The sequence below is a fragment of the Culicoides brevitarsis genome, chromosome 1 (genome assembly GCF_036172545.1).
Source record: "Culicoides brevitarsis isolate CSIRO-B50_1 chromosome 1, AGI_CSIRO_Cbre_v1, whole genome shotgun sequence".
Classification (NCBI taxonomy): domain Eukaryota; kingdom Metazoa; phylum Arthropoda; class Insecta; order Diptera; family Ceratopogonidae; genus Culicoides; species Culicoides brevitarsis.
In genome coordinates this window covers 36,303,663-36,326,045 of record NC_087085.1, presented here as the reverse complement: position 1 = coordinate 36,326,045, position 22,383 = coordinate 36,303,663, and the positions used below count along the sequence as shown (strand labels likewise).

At 30.9% G+C, this 22,383-nt stretch overlaps 3 protein-coding genes across 3 annotated transcripts; 2 read left to right on the top strand and 1 right to left on the bottom strand.

Moving 5' to 3' along the window:
- Nucleotides 1-2,147: 2,147 nt before the first annotated feature.
- LOC134836754 (uncharacterized) lies at nt 2,148-3,851 on the top strand. Its single transcript, XM_063851962.1, has 3 exons — nt 2,148-2,275; nt 2,338-2,390; nt 2,449-3,851. Exons 2-3 carry the CDS (start codon nt 2,345-2,347, stop codon nt 3,798-3,800), a joined length of 1,398 nt encoding a protein of 465 aa, XP_063708032.1. The 5' UTR covers nt 2,148-2,275; nt 2,338-2,344; the 3' UTR covers nt 3,801-3,851.
- A 564-nt stretch (nt 3,852-4,415) lies between these two features.
- On the bottom strand, nt 4,416-22,160 carry LOC134837752 (uncharacterized). The gene is made up of 14 exons (XM_063853137.1): nt 22,056-22,160; nt 21,440-21,874; nt 20,634-21,103; nt 20,506-20,577; nt 20,257-20,449; nt 18,965-20,194; nt 17,486-18,849; nt 17,295-17,430; nt 16,017-16,144; nt 14,226-15,960; nt 13,951-14,165; nt 6,104-8,392; nt 5,331-6,071; nt 4,416-4,932 (listed from the first exon to the last, which is right to left on the bottom strand). The coding sequence occupies exons 3-14, from the start codon at nt 20,694-20,696 to the stop codon at nt 4,576-4,578; spliced, it is 8,523 nt and encodes a 2,840-aa protein (XP_063709207.1). The 5' UTR covers nt 20,697-21,103; nt 21,440-21,874; nt 22,056-22,160; the 3' UTR covers nt 4,416-4,575.
- LOC134826923 (dual specificity mitogen-activated protein kinase kinase hemipterous-like) lies at nt 10,151-13,022 on the top strand. The gene is made up of 2 exons (XM_063839435.1): nt 10,151-10,326; nt 10,395-13,022. Exon 2 carries the CDS (start codon nt 10,443-10,445, stop codon nt 12,585-12,587), a length of 2,145 nt encoding a protein of 714 aa, XP_063695505.1. The 5' UTR covers nt 10,151-10,326; nt 10,395-10,442; the 3' UTR covers nt 12,588-13,022.
- Nucleotides 22,161-22,383: the final 223 nt, after the last annotated feature.

Sequence of the window (22,383 nt, the reverse complement as noted above, 5' to 3'; positions counted from 1 at the left end):
AGGGAAAAATTTAAAAAATCATATTCTAAAGGGGCAAAATTTTAATAAAAAAAAAACAACTTTTAAAAATTTCTTTTAGAAAATCGAAATTTTTTAGAGAAAAATTTCTCAAGAAGTTTTAATTTTTAAAGAAATTTTAAAAATATTGTGTTCAAAAAAAATTTTTGCCCCTTTATAAAATTTTCTGTAGCTACACTTCTGGTCATAACTCACGTTCCTCGTCAATCTTCCGCCTTTTTTGTGCCATTTTTAATCCTTTTTTCTTTGTTCTCTCACTCATGTGTGTGTTTTGTTGTTCAAATCTCTCTATTCTTCCAGAAAAAAATCAACATCGCATCATTTTTGTAACTAACTAGCTAGCTGGCTATATTTATTCAGTGTCATGTTTCATAGTGTTCCTCCGTTGCATCATCCAGAACATGTTCATTGCCCTCTATCTCTTTTTTTCTCGTTACACTTCATAATAATAATAATCACAAATAGTGTCTAGCTACACAAAAAAAAAGAAAGAGAGACGCAAAAAATATCCTTAAGCGAGTATCATGCTTGTTATCATAAAAGATGCATCATGTCTCTGTACTGAACGTGTAGCGAGAATGGCATTTCATGTAAATTATTTGAATAAATTGCATTCAATGGCTTGTCAAAAGTGTCTGGAAACTTGCGTTTTACTTTTGCACGAACATCAAGTCGATATTTTTTTTAGAACTTTTTTTTTGTATTTACAGAATTTTGTAATATTTCGACTTCCCATTTGAAAAAAAAATAATCGTGGGAGTCACGTAGTTGTGTAATATTTTTTTTTTTTGTACGAAATATTAGAACAAAAACACATAAAAAATTAAAAGTTCAAATGTTTACCATTTAAAGCACGTGCACGTAGATTAACACTTTTTTTGACGTAAAATTCGTCGTCGTCAATATTTTTTTAATAAATTTTTTTCTTGAGATATTTTAATTTTTTTAATAAAAATTTAATTTTATTCCGGATTCAATAAATGAAAGAATAATTTAAAAATCAGATTTTCTTAATTACTCGAAAATTAGAGTAATTAAATCTTCACTGAATAAATAAACAAACATGAACCGGCGTCGATCGCGTAAATTTTTTTATTTTATCAAAACAAAAAACACGGCATGACATGCTAATACGAGAGTTGAACAAGAACTGATCTGGAAATGAATTCAAAGTGCATGAAAAGGTTGAGGGTAAATAAAATGTGTGTGAGAGAGAGATAATGATTTTTATATGCTTACCGTTCTTTGGGTTTAAAATTCATTTCGGTTAAATTTTTCTTTAAAAATTTGAAATTATTCATTTGTGGATTAAATAAATTAATTTATTTTTTTTATAATTTTTTTTCTTTTTAATTAAAATAATATTTTAAAAAATTTATTTTTTTTATTTAAAAATGAAATTAAAATATTTTTGAATCAAAATTTTTAAAATTTTATGTCTACTAAATTTTTTGAAGAAATTAAAAAAATATAATTTTTAATAAAATAATATTTTTAAATATTTTTAAAATTTAAAAATTAATAATAATTAATTATCCAAATCGAAAATAATTTTTAAAAAGTTTGATTTTATTTAATTTAATTTTTAATTATTTTTTAGATATAAAAATAATAATATTTATTTATTTTAATTTTAAATATTAAATTATTTTTAATTAATTATAATGTAGATTTAAAAAAAATAAATATTTTTATTTTATAAATTTCAATAATTTTATTTGAAGTTTTAAAATATTATATTTACTTATTATATTATTTATATTAAATAAAATTAAATTATTATTTATTTATTATTTTTTATTATTTAATTTTAAATATTATAAAAAAAATAATTGAAAATTGAAGAAAAAAATTAATGAATTTTAAAATGTATTTTTAAAAAAATTAAATATAATTTAACTTTTAGTTATTTTTTTAAAATTTTATTAAAAATATTAATATTCATTAGTTTAATTTTTTTCTTTATTTTTTTAAATTATATTTTTAAAAATTTAATAAGTAACGGATAGACATTGAAAAAATTTGCAAAAACGATTTTTTGTTCAAAATATCTATGAAAGTAAATTTTCAAGGGCATATGTCTTTACTTTGATAAGAAAAGTGTTAAACGTCAATGATTGATTTCATTTAAAAAAAATACCAATGTGGCGTCATATCTGTCTTTTACATTTTTTTCTGTTTTTTTACAATTTTCTTAAATCAAAGCATTCTTCTTTGATAAAACATTTTTTAAAATTTCCTGTAAAATTATTTAAAGGTAAAATTTAAAAAAAAATAACTTTTATAACTTTTTCTATTTAATAAAAATTTTAATTTCAGATAAAAAATGAGTGACATTTTATCTCCAATTTTTCCCAAAAAGCGAAAACTGCGTAAGTTTTTGTAAATTTTTCAAATTTTTTTTTTCTAAAATTAACAAATTTTTTTCAGATCACGTGGATTCCATCAAAATTCCATTCGATTTGATGAGTCTGGATGACGATTGCTTGCTTCATCTTCTCGCCTACTTCACCGCTTTGGAACTTATCCATCTTCGTGGTCTCTGTTCCCGCTTAGATCGCCTCATTCTTCGTCATCGTCGTAATTACGTCACTTTCAACTTTTCCAGCATTCCAATTTCGGAACTGACCTCGGTACGAGTTCACGAAATCCTCGAATTTTTGGGTCCTGTCGTAAAATCTCTCACCATCAACATTTGCTGCCTCAATTTGGAATATTTCATGGGAATTGAAGGTCGCGTGAAAAAATTTGCTGAACTTTATTCGTGCATCGCACAAAATTGCGTCAAACTGGAGTCACTAACTTTGGAATTTCTGGACTTGAATTCAAGAACAGTCAAAAATTTGAGTCTCGTCGTGAAAAAATTAAAATCTTTCACGTTGCGTCAATGTCAATTTGGCGAGTCGTTTGTTTCGTGCTTCGATGACGTCAAAAATTTGGAAGAATTGTCAATTTTGAAGAACTTTTCAATCACGTACGAATTTCTGACAAAAGTTTCCAACCTCAAAACTTTGTGCATCGAAGACTGCAAAAACTCCGTATTCGACGAATTTGATTTCACGAAGGTTTTTAAAAATAACTCGACACTGAAAAAGTTGGAAATTCAAAACTGCAAATGGCTCAACGACTCGTTGATGAATTTTATCACAGAAAACGTCACCGAAATTCAGGATTTGTCGATTTCTGGCTTTACTGACGTCAAAATTCATCGAATTTCAGCCTTACAACATTTAAAAAGGCTCAAAATTGACGCGACAAACGATAAAGGAGTCAAATCGACAGACGTGGAGTCTCTTTTGAATGGTCTGAACGAAGAAAATCTCGAAGATTTTCATTTTACAACCGATAATTTATGCTTTAAAATTGATTTGGTCGCGAAATTTGTGAATTTGAGGCAGTTATCGTTGATTCGATGCAACAAAATTACCGACATTCAGATGAAAAAGTTGCAAAAATTGACGTCATTGGAGGTTTTATCGCTCGAGGGCACGGCATTTTCACAAAATTCTCTTCTTGGTTTGATAGATTCTTTGCCAAGGCTGTATTTGTTGTGGATGACAAACGATAAAATGAGCCCTAAGCTAAATTTGGAGTTTTTTGAGGAGTTAATTTGTTTGTTGAAAAAGACACAAGATCGTTCGATGGAATTTGCAGCTACTTACAAGATGGGCCAAAATAGAGAGATTTCTCAAAATATTCTGGATTTGTTGGAAAAAAATCGGAAATGCTTGAAATTTGTCGTTTTGGTGAGAGTTCCTTGCGGAAGTGGAATGTGTCATTAAAATTTGAGATTTTTATTTTTAATCCTTTTAATAAAAATTCTTTTTAATTTTATTTTTTTTATTTTTAATCGAAATTAATTTTTAGTGGAAATTTTTAAAGCTTCGAATTTTGTATAAAAAATCTAAATTAAAAAAAAATAAAATAATGTTTTAAAAATTATATTTTTTTTTTTTGATAAAAATTTAATTTTTTTTTTATTTTTAAAATATTTTATTATAAAAAAAAAGTTTTTTTTTGTATTTAATTTTTTTTAGAAATTTTGAGCTATACCTCATAGGTTGAAATATATTTTTTAATTTTTTTTTTTTAATTTTTCTTGTTGATTTTTTTTAAATTTATAACAAAACAGTTTTTTTTAAATTATTTTTAAAGCTGAAAAAAATTTTTCTTTAATAAAATTTTATTCTCAAATTTTTTGATATTATTAATTTATTTTTTTAATATTTTATTATTATTTATTTTAAAAAATTTTTTTAAGCCACAATTTTTATAATTTTTTTTTAAAGATCAGCATAATGTTATTTGAATTTTCGGATGTTAATAATTAATTTAAAATATTTTTAATTTTTTATTAGCTTTTTAATAAAAAAAAACACTCACTTTTTATCAAGAAACATTCAATAAATATTAATTTTTATTTTCAACATGAAACATCAATTTTCACAATTTTTTTACATGAAATTTCGTTTAAAAAAATATTTTTTCTAATGTATAATTTTTACATTTTCTGCCTTATTTTAAATTTTTTCAAATATTTTTCTAATAAATATCGATTTAATCACATTTGAAACTCGCTTTTACCACACAAGTACTTTCCGGTTCAGTTTTTGCTTGATAGAAAAGAACGTCAGATTCGGTAGTAACTGCAAGGAAATCTTTCGCACACTCATGAACTTGATCGACTTCTTGATGCAACTTCACGTGTTGCATGCTGTGAGCGACTTTGGGCAAATTAAAGTTGGAAAGCTGAACAAATCCTTGAATTCCGCGATAAGCGTAGACACGAACGCCCGAATTTCCCTCAAGGAACGTCAATAAAGTTTCGTCTCTCATATGGATCACCGAGAGTCCCGAGGGTTGGTAGCACGGGATCGATTGGAAAAGTTTTCCTTCGAAAATGTCTTCGTAGATCTAAAAAATAAAAATTTAATTAAATTAAAAAATAAATAAAATTAAATTAAATTCAAAATTATGTATATAAAATAATTATAAAAAAAAATAAATAAATAAAAAATTTAATTAAATTAAAAAATATAATTAATATATAATATAAAATAATTATTAAAAAAAAAAAAAATAAAAAAAAATAAAAATAATTTTTTTAAAAAATAAAAAATATTTTTAAAAAAATAAAAATTTAATTAAAAAGATTAAATTTAAAATTAAATTTTAATTAAAAAAAAATTAAAAATTAATTTAAAAGAATTTAATAAAATTAAATTTTAATTCAATTAAATTTTTGAAAAATATTTTTTAAATTTTTTATAGAGAAAAATTATTTTTTTGATCAAAAATTAAGTAAAAATTACCTGAATCACGCCATGTTGCGTTGGAATAGTACTTCGACGATTAACAACTGACGACACAGCAATCAATTTCCTTTGTTGACCTTCAATTCCGACATTTAACAACACAATTTCTCCCTTTTTCTTCGCCGGCAAGAAGAAATTTTCCATTAATTGAACGCCACCGACGTTCATTGCTTGAGCGACAGTCGGTTCGGTTGTCGAATCGCGTGAATCAACATTCGCTGGCGTAGTTTCCCTCATGAAAAAGCGATTATCCGGTGCAGAAGTCGTCGCGAACGAATCTTCTTGCTCAACAAAAAGAGTTTTTTTCAAGTCAGGCATCATCTGGACGTCATCCGGGCGCGAAAAAGCGGGTTTTTGATCCTTTGGCGGCAATTTTGTGACGAGAACAGGAGATTTTGTGGTTTGCGCCTCAGTTATTGCGAGTTTTGGCTCTTCGGTAGTGACAGAAGTTGTGAGTTCCGTAATCGACAGTGTTGGATCTTGAGTTGTTTCAAGATTTTCCGTAGCTGCGAGAGTTGCTTCTTCAGTTTTTGTCGTTAAAAGACTTTCTGTGGCTTGTAATGACGGTTCTTCGGTCGATTTTTCATCAATTTCCGGTATTTTTGGCAGTTTTGTGACTTTTTCAGGTAATTTTTGTGCAAATTGATTCCATTTTGAAAGTTGTTCTTGCATGTCTTTATCGAATTTTGGGCTCAAAGTCGTTGATTCTTGCGTTACTGCAACTTTTGTCTCTTCCGTGGTTGTTAATTTTGGTTCTTCCGTAACTCCAACTGATGGATCTTCATCAATTTCGTTCTGGCATCGACTTTTCCTTGTTCCTCGAGATATTTTTTCGGATTTTTCAAGATATTATTGACTTTGTATGTGACTTCGTTCCATTTTGCCACTGCTGAAAGAAGTTGTTCGGCAAATTCTCGTTCCTCCGATGATGGAAGTGACGCAAGTTTGTCCACAAAAGGCTTTAATTCGTTCATTTGCGTCAAAAATGGTTCAAACTCGTCCTTGACTCGCGACGAATTGATTGCGTCTTTTAAAGAAGTTGCTTTTTCGTTCCAATCATTCACCAAAGAACTAATTTTTTCATTATTTTTCATTGCAGAAGTCAATTTTGGCAGCTCTTTTTGTACCAAATCCTCGAGAATTTGCGTTTGAGCGACGATTGGTTCGACATTCAGGGCAGTTTTTAATTCCGCAACTTTTTTATTCCACTTTGAGACTAAATTTCTGATGCTTTCACTGAATTCCCTGTCTTCTGAGTTCTTAAAATTCGGAAGTTGTTGTTGGATAATCCCTTTTAAATCGTTTTCCTGACTCACAAAGTCGTCATCAGCATTTTTCGTGGTCGTTTCTTGAGGTTTTTGATTCCATTTCGAGACAAATTCACGTAAATTGCTTGAAAGTTGAGTCTCGTCTTCGGTAGAAAGGCTTTCTTGAGGACTTGAAGCGTTCTGTGAGTCACCTACGAGGTCATCGATCTTATCAACCATCTTCAAAGTGGTGAGAAGGACTCCTTTGAGCACGTTAGAGGCTTCTTTCCATTCACTCAAAGTCGATTTGAAGTGATCCCCGAGGTCAATTTCTTCAGAGTACGTTTTTCCGCGTTCATGAAGTTCAGCTCCGGCGCGTTCTTTGCTGTACGAGACTTGATCATCGTCCGAGGAATCTTTAAAAGGCTCTAAATTTTCATTTTTAGACGAAAAATCACTTTTAGGAGACGCTACAATTTTTTCTTTCAAGTCAGAAAATTTTCGGTTGACATCAGAAACGGCTTTTCTCAATAAATTTTCGTAAAATTGTTCATCTTGCGACTTCAAATGAGGCAAATTCTGATGTTTGTGTTGCTCAAGATTGACTTTTACGACATCCGCTTCATTGTGAAGGTATTTCCAAGCAGGACTTCTATCTGGATTGCCTTCATCGAAAGGTAAAGACGTCGTTTGAAGCAAATCTTCAGCTGCTTTTGCTCGTAAAACGTGAGAAAACTTCAATTTTTCCTGATTTTCATCAGTTTGACGTCTAAATCTTGCCCCATTTTGCATGGAAGACAACGAAACGACGGTTCTTCCATCGGAAAGTGCCAGTCCGATACCCAATTCATGCGGCAAAAAGCGATATTCGGTGACAGTTTCCGGTAAAAGCCATTCCTCGACCTGCTGGAGACCCTCGTTGTACTCAACAACCTTGCTGTTGTCCAATAATCCATAGAAAAATGCGTTATTTTGCGATTTTTTATGCAAATTTTGGATTTTTTCCTTCAAATTTTGGACTAAAGTTAATTCTCCCAACGAAACAAATTTCAATAAAGAAACTCCTTCCGCTTCACATCCGTCTTTTGGCGTCGCAAGGATCAATAACGAGTCATTTTTCAATACCAAAACCTCAGAAACGTATCCCGTGTGCAAATTTTCATCAAAACGAACGAATTTCTGCTCCGCGAGATTCCACTGATAAATTTCGCTCATGCAATCGATGTTCAAAAGCACAAATTGTGCATTTCCAACGGAAAAGTGATGCGAGTTATGCAGTTTTCCCCGCGTCAAAGGTCGCAACTCGAACTTTTGCTCGAAATATTTGAAGAAATAGATGCCAGTGCGAGCGTTTTCCGACATTGCTTGGATGTTGTGACACACATCTTGATATTCTCGAGCTACTCCGACGATGTTTTCGTCTGTTTGATTCTTGCTGCTTGCGATTTTTTGCACAATTTCGTCCATTTTGACGTGATTTAGTAAGCCATTGCCACTCATCGGTGACTCAAGATACAAATTGTCGATAGTCCAGTTCTTGAAAACTTTTTGAGGAGCATTTAGTGGGCCCGTGACGAGACTGTGATCGCACCAATAGTTGAAATCGACGCCGGAAATGTGATCGATGGTATTTAATGAAGACACTTCGAGTGATTTGAACTCTAAAGGTGAGTCGAAATAGAGATCTTCGTTTAAAAAGGCGATGTTGCTTGTTGGATAGCCGTTTAGGTGTTCAACTGTGAGGTCTTGGAGAACACGCAATGAAGCGAATGATGTGCTGTAGGCTGCTATGTGTTGTTGTCCTCCATAAATCTGAAAAAAAAATAAATTAAAAAAATTAATTTAAATTCATTTTCAAAAAAAATATTTTTTGACCAGTTTTTAGCCTAAAATTGAATAAATATTCATTCTAAAGATGATTTTTGATCATATTGGGTCGATATTTGATGAAACAAAAAAATCAGAGTTTGGAGGTTCAAACTCTGATTTTTTTTGCAAGTCATTTTTTGACCAGTTTTAAGCCTAAAATTGAATAAATATTCATTCTAAAGCTCATTTCTGTTCATATTGGGTCGATATAAATCATTGCGTTTGGAAGTTCATCAGTTTTAAGCCTAAAATTGAATAAATATTGATTCTATAGTTCTTTTCATTTTTTGACCAGTTTAAAGCCTAAAATTGAATAAATATTCATTCTAAAGCTCATTTCTGTTCATATTGGGTCGATATTTGACGAAACAAAAAAATCAGAGTTTGGAGGTTCAAACTCTGATTTTTTTTACAAGTCATTTTTTGACCAGTTTTAAGCCTAAAATTGAATAAATATTCATTCTAAAGCTCATTTCTGTTCATATTGGGTCGATATTTGACGAAACAAAAAAATCAGCGTTTGGAAGTTCAAACGCTGATAAATTTAACAAGTCATTTTTTGACCAGTTTTAAGCCTAAAATTGAATAAATATTCATTTTGGAATTTCAAACGCTGATAAATTTAACAAGTCATTTTTGATCAGTTTTAAGCCTAAAATTGAATAAATATTCATTCCAAAGTTGATTTCTTATCATATTGGGTCGATATTTGATGAAACAAAAAAATCAGCGTTTTGAGGTAAAAACGCTGATAAATTTAACAAGTCATTTTTTGACCAGTTTTAAGCCTAAAATTCTGATTTTTTTCATATTGGGTCGAATTTGACGAAACAAAAAAATCATTTTTTGACAAGTCAGACCAGTTTTAAGCCTAAAATTGAATAAATATTCATTCTAAAGCTCATTTCTGTTCATATTGGGTCGATATTTGACGAAACAAAAAAATCAGAGTTTGAAGGGTCAAACTCTGATTTTTTTTGCAAGTCATTTTTTGACCAGTTTTAAGCCTAAAATTGAATAAATATTCATTTTAAAGATGATTTCTGATCATATTGGGTCGATAATTCCATTAAAAATAAATATTGATTTGAATTTCAAAAAATAATTTTATTAAATTTAAATGTAGCTAAAAATTATTTAAAAAAAAATAAATTAAATAATTAAAATTTAATATTTTTTGTCATTTAAAAAACCAACAAAAAAATAAATTAAGTACATTCAATATTCAATATCCAAAATATTCAGAATATTCAAAAAATAAAATAAAAATATTAAAATTTAGGAAAAAATTTATTTTGTTAAATAGTTGATAAATTATTTTAAAATTTAATGTGATTAAAAGTTGATAAATTATTTTAAAATTTAATGTGAATAAATATTTAATTTAATGTTAATTTAATTTAAAAAATAATATTTAAAAATTAAATAAATTTATTAACATAAACAAATAAATTAAAAAATTATAAAATTTAGAAAAACAAAAAATAATAAAAAATTTAAAAATAAATAGAAATTAAAAAAAAATTATTTTTTATTATGTGAATTTTAGAAAAAAAAAATTAAAAATTTAAATTTATTAAATTAATAATTGAATTAATTAATTTGTTTATTTTTTAAATTATCGGTTATCAATCGGTTATGCAATTTAACGGTTAAAATTTCAAATTAAAATTATCTCCTGGGCAACTGAAAATTAATTTGTCACATGGGAACAAAATTTGACGTTTAAACTGTCATCGCAGGAAAATAAATGGAAGGTTCCTCATAAAAAATTCGAAAAAATCCACAAAAAAGCTCACAAATCCAACGAAAAAAGTTTATTTTCACAAATTTCGTAACACATCGCATGCTGTAAAATTGCTCGAACGCAACTCATGGTAAGTTTTCGCGCAAATTCCCTCATTTTTTCCCTCGTCACGTAATTTCTTGTTGTTTTTCCTTGCAGTGATAAAAAATAATCTCCGCAAATAATGAATATTTTCTGCAACATTGGATGCAGTGGACATGTAAAGCAATTACTGACGCAACATTTTACGCGAAAAAATTCCTAAAAACCGCAAAAGAAAAAGACGACTTGGTAATTAGTGACCTTGAACCGATGATGTCGCGAAACAAGCTGCTCAAGTTGCCCATCCGCAAGACTGAACGCGAAAATGCGGAAAAGTTCAAAAATATCATGGGCCGCAACAAAATCCTCACGATAAACGGCCAGGAATGGCATAGCGAGCGCGAAGATATGCAGGATCAGGGCGAAATTGGGTACGGAACGTGTGGGCATGTCCAAAAAATGATCCATTTACCGACGGGCACCCCAATGGCAGTGAAGCAGATGCGTCGCAGCGGCAACGACGAAGAAAATAAACGAATCGCCATGGATCTGGATGTCGTACTAAAAAGTCACGATTGCCGGTATATCGTGCGTTGCTTCGGCTGCTTCATTTTCGACTCGGAAGTGTGGATTTGCATGGAGCTGATGGCAACGTGTTTCGATCGTCTTTTGCGACACACAGACAACAAAGCGATTCCCGAACGAATTTTGGGCAAAGTCACGGTTGCCACAGTAAAAGCTCTGTCATATCTCAAAGACAAGCACGGCGTCATTCATCGCGATGTCAAACCCTCAAACATCCTAATTGACACGCTGGGCAACATCAAACTCTGTGATTTCGGCATCAGTGGTCGTCTCGTCGATTCAAAGGCGAAAACTCGTTCCGCGGGATGTGCGGCGTACATGTCACCCGAACGCATCGATCCGAAACAGGGAAATTACGACATCCGAGCCGATGTTTGGGCTCTGGGGATTACGTTGATTGAGCTGGCGACGGGAGTTTTGCCGTATCAGGACTGCCAAACGGAATTTGAGGTGCTGGCGAAAGTTTTGGGATCAAGTCCGCCGAGATTGCCCGCTGACAAGGGTTTTCACGAGGATTTTCATCGTTTCGTGAATTTATGTTTGACCAAAGATTTCAATGATCGCCCGAAATATCAACAACTGCTGCAGGAGCCTTTTATCACGTATTACGAAAATGCCCCCGTTGACGTCGCCAAATGGTATCAATCGATAAGTCAGTGTTTCGAAGCGAATAAAACAGAATTCGCGCCAATTCCCACGATAAGGCCTAAATTTTCGCTTCCTCCATCGCAAATTCTCAACGGAAATACGTCGTCGTCCGTGACTTCGAGCGGAATTTCTTCGGGAAATTCCAATTTTGAGATAATGACGAGAAATATGTCGGAATTTAAGTTTGCTCCGTTGAATAGGACCCCAAATTTAAGTGCGCGTCCTGATCGGAGCTTAAGTCCGCCGAGTACGACAAAAACGCCGCCCGCACGACAACGACGCTTAGGTCTCATTACCCCAGGTCGCAACTATTGCATTTGCGATATCAAGAGCAGCGTGGAGAATTTGCAGGAAAATACGAGTCCCATACTGATAAAACGGTATTGCCATCAACAAAGTCAGATGTCTGTGGTGAACGGAGGCAACAAAATGTGTCCCCGATGCAATGGCGGACGAAAAGCATCGAGTGCAAATGCCGCAATTCCCGCAAATAACTACTCGAATGGCTTCAGTCCGTTACCGCAGCGACAATTTTCGTACGATTCGCCGCAACATCATGCTCCCTCACATATTCCTAGTCGGTTGTCGCGCGAAGATACCGTGCCGCGACACCATCGATCGACCGATACTTACCTAAATTCAGATTCCTGTGATACAAAAGCCGCATCTCCCGCCGTCGTCGCTCCGCACATTTCGTCAAGTAGCAGCAGTAATGCCAGCACAATAACCAACAACAGCAGCAGTAACAGCAACTTTGCGACGCCTTTTCAGAAATTTTTCGCAAATGGAGCGTTGCCATCGTCAAGTAACGCGACAACTCCATCGACAAATGGAAATCGGGTACATGCGATGACGCAACTTTACCAGCAGAAAATTGAGATAAAGACAACGACAACGACGACAATGATGCAGGAAGTGACGTCGCCGCCTCCCCTGAAACCGCGAAGACTGCACGAAACGCCGCCTGAGCTGCCGAGACCAAGAAAGACGACGACGGAGGCACAACAGCAACAAAATGGACAAACAAATAGCAGCATAAGCTTTTTGCAGAGCTTGATTAATCGAAAAAATTCTTAAAAAGCTTTAAAGTGCTTGATGGTGACTTGATCAGTTCTTAAAATAAGGAGAATTGATTCAAAGTCACTTTTTCCCGTTTCTTAAAATTTGTTTTTTTTTTTTGAATTGCTATTTGTACTATTACCCTACAAAAAAATCTATCTAATTAATTGAACGCTAAACTATTTTTGAACATTGAAAAATATAAATTTAACGTGTAAAAATATGTAAAATATTTATTATAAAAAAAAATGAGAGAAAAGCTTTGCAATCAAGTGTAAAGGGAAAAATAAAAAGGTTTCTTAAACGTTGAAAAGTAAGAAAAGTGCGGGAAATTATAAAAAAATTAACAAAATTTTGAAAATATTTTAATTAATTTTTTTTTGTTGATTTTTGAACTCTTATTGAATAAGTGATGATTTTAATTTAATTTTTTTTTTATTTAATTTAAAATAATTTTTTAATAAATTTATTTTTAATTTAAATTAGTTTTTCAAGTAATTAATTTAATAAATTTATTAATTTAATTTATTTTTTAATCAATTAATTTTATTTAAAATTAATTTTTAAATTTATAAAAATATTATTAAAAATCAGAAAATTTAAAAAATTCCTCAAAATTGCTCAAATTTAAATTTTCTAAATTTAAAAAAAAAATCATTAGAAAAATTTTGAAAATATTTAGGCAACAAAAAATTCGTAAATCGTTTAAAAATATTTTTTTTCGGAAAGGAATTGAACCGAAATATTTTTTTACAACTAAAAACATAAAAGAAGCAAAAATTCAATAAAAATTGCTGCATATAAAAATTTTAGAAAAATTCATACATTAAAATTTTTTTCTAAATTTTATACGTATCAATTTTATTTTATTTTTTATTGCTTGATTCATAATTTTTAGCTCAATATTTTATATTTTTTAACTGTTTTCTATAATTAAATATTTATTAATATTTTTAAAATTTTGTTGATTTTATCTAAATATTTCTTCAAAACTGAGAAAAAATAATTAAAAATTTCAATCAAAATTAATTTTTGTAAAATTTTCCTTAAAAATTAAAAAACATAAAAAAAATATTTTTTTATTCGTTAAAATTTCAAGAAATTTAAATATTTTCAAAATAGACAAAAAATTTGATAGATTTAAAATTTTGTAATTTTTTTACAATTTCCCGCATCTCTTTAAAAAAAATATAGAAATCAATCGCGCTTATTGTGTTTATTTTTTCATGTTTCTCTTAAGGTCAAATTTTCCGAGACTTTGAGTGACTTGTAGACCTTTGAGTAACATTTGTATGTATAAAGCAATTTTTTAATAAAAAAAATGAATGAATTGAATTGTATAAAAAAAAAAGAATAAAGTCAAAAATATCAAAAAACTTACTTTTAACGTATTTTCCATCTCCAAAGGTAATTTTACGCCATTAACGAGTCCTCCAACATCAATTGATCCAGTCAAATAGAGTTCATTGATCGCCAATGGCAAGGAAAAATGTTGCGCCGAATGCAATGTTACGACATCATCTACTGGTTTTCCATTCAAATTCACCGTAAACATGCCTGGCGTCACCAAATTTTCGGAATTGAAATGAAGAGAAGCTAAAAAAAAAAATTAAAAATTGAAATTTTCTTAAAAATTTTTAGGAAAAATCAACTTACTCATGATACTTTCGTGCTCATTGACTAAAATCCCGTTGTAAACCCATTCCTGTGGACTGCAATCCGCGATATTATGCGTCGCAATGTCATTTTCCACGTGAATCGTTGGCGCAAATACCGGTTCATGGAACGAAACGAGGCTGTTGATGACATTTTTCTCTGCTGCATTCACCAGAACGATGTCTTTAAGGAATTCTGTCAACGGTAAATTATTCAATTCGTAAATTTCGACGCCTTGATCGAACAATCCGAGATTCAGGAATGTTTTTCTTCCGGAAATATTGTAACTTTTGTCGTCCCTGACAATGGAATTGAGGTAACTCGTGATATCTCGCATCGAATTAAAGGGTCCATTAACGACCAAATCATTAATTGTGCAACTTTCATGCAAATTTGCGTCTTTTTTGATGACATGACGATCGGTTTTGCTATCAAAATCGTATTTCGAGGCAAGATCATGCACGGAATTATTATTTAAAGTGCCTTTAACATCCAAATGACGAACATCAACATGTCCCATGACATTCAAATGACCTTGACATGCAACACTTCCGTCTCTCCGGAGGATATTTTGGACATTTACGTCGTTAATGTACTCCGTATCGATATTTGACGTCACTGAAAATCCATTTGAGAAGCCTTTATGTCCCTTCCAGTACAGAATTTCTTGATTTTTTAGCACCAAATCGCCTAAAAAGCTCTCGAAATGATGTCCATTGAGCAGGGAGTTGTAACTGACGTTCCCGTGAACCTCTAAACCATCGAGAAATTTCATGTCGCCGTAGATCACACAAGGCCTATCGAGCCAAACGACGTTTTCGAGCAAGTGATTGAGGTCAACGCCATTCAAACGGTTAATTGCAACGTTATTATCGACATACAAATTGTCAATTAGGATCTCTCCGGAGTACATGAGGTTCCGCACGGACTGCGCTTTCAACACATTATTCGAAAATGACGTCGTCGACACCTGATTTATCAATTCGTTCCTCAAATTTCCATGAATCGTGACATATTTCAAGTGGGCTGGAGCTGTAATGTGCTGCGGGCGTGTCAAAGAGAGACGCGTTTCGTCAAAAATCTTCAAATTTACGCCGTTTAACAAGCCGTTCGTGTGAATTCCGCCTGCAACGTTCGCCTGATCGATCAAAAGTTCGTTAAAACTCACTTTGCCAGCCAAATGAAGCTCTTCCGTGACACGATGATAGTCGTTCAAGGCATACCCGTTCAAATTTTTTTCGATTTTGAGAGATTTGGCATGCACGGGATTTCTTACGGACATCGAAACTTCGGAATATTGATCGCCATGCAATTTTACGGTGTTCATATCGAGTTCCGTGGCATTCACAAAGTCGAATAATCCATCGAGATCCAAGTTTTGGAAGAGAACGTCGCCCGTCAAATGGTTCAAACTCAAATATTGCTCCGTGCTCTTCGTGACAATGTTTTTCGTGTCAATTTCGTTCACGAGACCCGATCTAATGTTGATGCCTTCCTCGAAATCGCATTTTTTGAAGTGTTTGTACGAGTTGACGACGACAGTTCCGTTATCAGTGTAAATCACATTTCCCAATGCCTCGTCGATGGTTTTGTCGTTGAAGGTATCGCGAATTTTGATGGGTCCCTCAACGCGTAAATTGACGAAAATTGTGGAGGCATCGACGACACGAGATTGTTCTAACGTGAGATTTTCCTCAAAGTCGTCTAGTTTTTCGCCTTGGATTTTGCCGTTGACCTAAAAAAATGAAAATTTTAATATTGAGATGGAGGAATTTAATTTTTAAAAATTACTTCTAAGTCGTCTGAAACTTCAAGACTGCTGAAAACAGATCTTCCGGGAATTTTTTGGTAATCGCCCAATGTGATGACTTCCGTTGTGACAATTCCATCCAAGGTTTCGCAGTCAATTTGTTGAGCAACTGTTAAAAGTATTAAAAATAAGTTAAGGTAATTTTAATTTTAATTTTAATTTTAATTTTAATTTTAATTTTAATTTTAATTTTAATTTTAATTTTAATTTAAATTTTAATTTTAATTTTAATTTTAATTTTAATTTTAATTTTAATTTTAATTTTAATTTTTTTAATTTTAATTTTTTATTAATTTTAATTTTTTTAATTTTAATTTTAATTAATTTTAATTTATTAATTTTAATTTATTAATTTTAATTTATTAATTTTAATTTATTAATTTTAATTTATTAATTTTAATTTATTAATTTTAAGTTATTAATTTTAATTTATTAATTTTAATTTATTAATTTTAATTTATTAATTTTAATTTATTAATTTTAATTTATTAATTTTAATTTTAATTTATTAATTTTAATTTATTAATTTTAATTTATTAATTTTAATTTATTAATTTTAATTTATTAATTTTAATTTATTAATTTTAATTTATTAATTTTAATTTATTAATTTTAATTTATTAATTTTAATTTATTAATTTTAATTTATTAATTTTAATTTATTAATTTTAATTTATTAATTTTAATTTATTAATTTTAATTTATTAATTTTAATTTATTAATTTTAATTTATTAATTTTAATTTATTAATTTTAATTTATTAATTTTAATTTATTAATTTTAATTTATTAATTTTAATTTATTAATTTTAATTTTAATTTTAATTTTAATTTTAATTTATTAATTTTAATTTTAATTTTAATTTTAATTTTAATTTTAATTTTAATTTTAATTTTAATTTTAATTTTAATTTTAATTTTAATTTTAATTTTAATTTTAATTTTAATTTTAATTTTAATTTTAATTTTAATTTTAATTTTAATTTTAATTTTAATTTTAATTTTAATTTTAATTTTAATTTTAATTTTAATTTTAATTTTAATTTTAATTTTAATTTTAATTTTAATTTTAATTTTAATTTTAATTTTAATTTTAATTTTAATTTTAATTTTAATTTTAATTTTAATTTTAATTTTAATTTTAATTTTAATTTTAATTTTAATTTTAATTTTAATTTTAATTTTAATTTTAATTTTAATTTTAATTTTAATTTTAATTTTAAAAATGTTTATTTTTAATGTCTTAAAAAAAATACTCACACAATCCACTATTGAAACTTTTCTTGCCCGAAATCTGCACGTAACTGTCCTGCGAGGAGCCAAAAACCAAATCATTTACAAAGTTCAGTTGATTTAAGTGAACGACGTCTAAATTCGAGTGATCCACAAATACAGTCTGCAAATAAAAATTAATTAAAATAATTTTTTTCAAGCAAATTTTATAAAATTACCCCATTAACAGTCAATTGCGGCATATTCGTGGGTAAATTTCTCGGAACAACACTCGAAACAAATTCATTCCAATCCAAATTGTTGACAATTTTTGCGTTTAAATTTCCATTAACCTCTAATTTTTGCACTTCCAGTACTTTGGGACTGTCTTCCGTGTGAGGATTTCCCACTTCTTCCGTTTTTGGATTGATTTCCATCGCATCAACGCCGTCAATTGCTTCAAGAAACTCGAATTTCAGAGGATTTTTAATTCCAACGGGATTCGTAAAGTGAACCAAATCTCGATCAAGATCGATTCCATTGACTTTTCCTTCGTTTCCGAGCAAAAATTGCTCCACAGACACGACATTTTCGAACGTTACAGGCCCATTCAGCTCAATTACTGGATCATCCCCGAAAATTATGTCACTCGCACGAATTCCGTTGATATTTTCAACTTGCAACTCTTGCACTTCGAGCGTTTCAAATTCCACGGGACCCGCAACCACCAAATGACGTTTTTCGCGATTCAAGTCGTCGTAAGAATTTTTTTCCTCAAATTCCGTGGGCAAAACATTCAAAGTTTCGATGCGGAATTGCCCGTTATTGACAGCGTTTATGGGATAAAATGGACTGTCGGAGTACCGAAGAGGTCTGTTGTACGAAATTTCCGATGTGACGAGCTCTACTTCCGCCTCGCTCTTCGCCAAAAATTCCTCGAGCGTTGTCAAGTCACGTTTTTGATCGAGACTCGTCCATGGCTTCGTGCCGAAGAGGATTTGATCGTTTTTCCACGCGACATTTTCCGTTAATTCGACTTTTTGTGCTCCCAAATGGGCAAATTCCCATTTTTCCGTGACGTAATTTACTTCTGCTTCGACATTCAGCGCATTTTTGATCGTCTCAAGGGCAAATTCGACGACGCGATCTTGATGTTCGACGATGTCAGCCAACAATTCGTACGTTTCTTCGATTTTTTCGAGTTCCTCGATGACGGGATCGGGCGCCGGAACAATTTCGTAGTACAAATCGTACAGAGCGGATGGCGCCTCGTTCTGCGGAATGACCAAAGTCAGGTGATTGTGATGTTGAACGAAGCCACTGCCCCATAAACCTTCTTTGCGATACGGATCCAAGATGCACGTGAGGCCTTTCGTGAGATCTTCTTCGTCGTCGTAGCACGGAATGTTCGGAGTCACCCGAAATGAGTCTAAATTCCAAACAACGCCTTTGATATCTAACGTGGTGTGTGTGTGGTACTCTGTTTCTCTCAACGCGAGCAGCAATAAGTCATCGCGATACGTTTGAACGTGAATTGGGAACCAAAAAACGACGTTCGTGAGTTGATCTCCGACGATTTTTTGCTCGACGAAACCCGCATCGCCTGTAAAAATTAAAGAAATGAGCTTTAGAATGAATATTTATTCAATTTTAGGCTTGAAATTGGTCAAAAAATGACTTCAAAAAAATTTTTGGTCTCATAAAAATAAATTTCTTACCTGTAAACATCAAAATTCGTGACGAAGAACCGCCGATCGCGAGATAAGTATATCCTCCAACCGTAAATCCCGCTACCATAGTGACATTCGGAGCTTCAACCGACTCCTTAAAAATCAATCTGCCATGATCAAAGGTCGTTTTTTGATATTCATACACTCGAACGTCATCTTTTTGCGGGAGACAAATGAGAAATCCGTCGCCATACCGCAAAATCCCCACAGAAGTGCTTGGAAAATCGAGCGGAATGACTTGCGCAATCCAAAAACTCTTCGAAAAATAATCAAATTCGTAAATATCCGCCGACGACGGAGTCGCATCGTTCACCAAAAGTACCAAATCCGTGTTTTTATGCCGAAAATACTTCACTTGCAGCATTTTTTTGTGCACATTCCATCGCCAAACTTCCTCCAACTTGGTGTGTTCCCCCTTTGACTCGTACCAGACAATTTCCGTGGGTGTCGAGACAATCACAACGCCCAACCATGAGCTCGTTGTGTCATCCCACTTTTCAAAAACTTCCGCATAAATGGTTTGAACTTGCATTTCCAGGTGTTGCAACACCTCAAACTGCCCATTTTGCTCCTGTACCAGCAAAAGTCCATTGTTTGTCATCGCAATTAGCGTCAAGGCATGTTTATTGCTGAATTTTCGAAACGCTTTCCACATTTCAATGTCGGCACCTTCGCCAATGATGAAATTCACGTTCACCGCAACTTGCGTCAGGGCCAATTGATCGCGTAAATGTTGCCCGTGCCCGACTTTGCCGTGCCAGATGTTCTTGGATTTGTTGAAAAGTGCCTCGTGTTTGAGCAATTCGCCATTTGCGCCGTAAAATTCGCGGTTCGTGAAGATATTTTTGTTCAACAAAAGTTTTTTGTCGGAAAAACTCGAAGTTTTTGACGTGGTTTCGTTACTTTTTGTCGCTCCAAGTGAAAATGGCGAATCGTAAAGTGATTGACTGCCTCCCAAATCGGTTGCAGTGTGAGCGTACGTGTCAGTTTCCTGCGCTTCCTTGATTTTATCGCGAATTATTGCTGTTTCCATGAAACTTTTTTGGTCAATGTTCAAATGTTCGCCTTGCGATGGGTTTTTCGGCTCTTCTGGTTCCTTCAAATGATCTGGCAGAACGACGGGATGCGAGGCAACCGACTCAAGATGCACAGAAGACAAACTTGGATCGTCGAAAAGGCTTGCAACGCTGCCGCTGGATGACTTTACTTTACTTCCGCCTGGAAATTTTAACATATTTCATAAAAAATCGTGTCAAAAATTGATAAAAATATTTTTTTACCTAAAACATCCAAATTCGCTTTGTTGGGTTTTGTTTTTTGAGCAACCTGGATTTGCGTTCGCAGATCAGCAGCTTCATCGTAGCTTCCCTGACCAATTTTTAGACCGAAACCTTCACTAATTTTTTGTTTCATAGCCTCAAAATCGTCATCTTCTTTGTCTTTTAGATGGTCCGGCAATACAATATGAGGTTTCTGATAAAAAAAAAATTATGAAAAATTTATAAAAAAATATTTAGAAAATTTCTCACATCATTTTTTAGTATAGGATCACTCGCTTTAGGTCCTTTTGCGGGAGATACAGGCTTTAATTTTGGAAAAAGCTGCCCAAAAAACGTAAATTAGAATAAAAATTTGATGAATTCAGAGAAAAACTTACCTGACCACGTGCTTCAAAGCAAAAAACACAACAGAAAATCAACAAAAATATCTTTTTATTCATTTTTTTTGTATTTTGCGTAAAATAATACGCATTCTTTTATTTGTTTTAATTAAAAATTTAATTTAACTGCACTCTTCGATTTTTTAATTAATTAAAAATAGGGACACAAATTAAAGCAGAAACACCTTCAAAGACAGTTGGCGACGGAATGTCTCAAAATTGGATGTGTTTTTATCAGTAAAACGGGATTTTTCATTTTTTTTTTTGTTGTTTGATTGTGTGTGTGAAATTTTTATCGAATGAGAATTTTTTACGACTTGAGCGCATTTTATTTTAAAAATTATTTAATTTTTCTTAAAAAATTACATTTTGATTAAAAATAAAAAAAAATTAAGGAAAAATCTAAAATCTCCAAAAATTCTCCTTTTCCATTTCTGCCTTTTCTCCGTTATATTTAATGACAAAAACTAAAAAAAAATAAATAAAATATTTTTTATAAAATTAGAAATAAATAAAAAAAAATAAAATAAATAAAATAAAAATAAGAAATATAAATTATTATTAATTTAATATAATTCCTTAAAAATAGAAAAAAAAATTTTTTAATTTATTTCAATAATTAAATATAAAATATTAAATATTGCTAATTTAACACCCGAAAAAATAATTAAAAAATAATAATAAAATAATTTAAAATTAAATTTAAAAATAAATCAAATTAAATATTTAAAAAATTAAATAAATAAAAAATATAATTAAAATTTACATATTTAAAAAAACTAAATAAATAAAAAAATCCTTACTTTCAACGCCTGTTTCATAAACACTATTTCTTCCAGGTCCTCCGCACATTTCATCTGGTGCTCCTTTACACGCATCACTGCACAAATTGTCATCCAATTTTCTATAAGGTCTCCATTTCGGCAACATATGTCCACAAAAACACTCGTTATGCCATTGAAGCCCCGCATAAACGTATCCAAGGCCCGCACAATAGTGAATGCAAATATCTATCGTTGCTCGATATCCTAGATCTGTGTAATGTTTGAACATCCGATTGTGACCCTCGTCCTGATAGCATCCGAGATATTTTCGAAATTGACGCTCATGATGGAATTCATACTCTTTGTTTTGGGTTGCAAAGAGCGATGTAATAAAAGTTGGTGCAATATCCGAATTATTAAAAGAAAGCTCTGAATTTTGTGAAATTGTTGTATCTTGAGTTGCATTTGAATCATCTGAAAAGAAAAAAAAATTTGAAATTTTTTTTAATATTTTTTTTTTTTAATTTTTACAAGGTTAAAAATTTAACCTTAAATTTTATTTTTATTTTAATTAATTTTTTTTTATTAATATCTAAACTACAAAAAATTTTTTTAGTAATTTTTAATCGAGTTGAAAATATTTTATAATTCTTACTACTTTCAGTCGATATTGATGAATCAATATGCAAAGCAACAAAAATTAAAAAGACAGCAAAAAATTTGTTATTGAATCCCATATTGATGCGATTTGATTGAAAACTGAATTAAGACTAATCAAATATTTGCTCTTAAATGCACTTTAATATTTTTTTGAGCATCCTTGAATTTTATTTTCGTCTTATTTAGATTATAATCTTAAATTCTGAGAAGTTAGCTGATACTGTGTTTTTCCATTGAATTGATAAAAAAAAACTAAATTCTCGTAAATGCGGGTTTTTTGAACATCCTTGAACCTTATTTACACATTCTGATAATCTTTGATT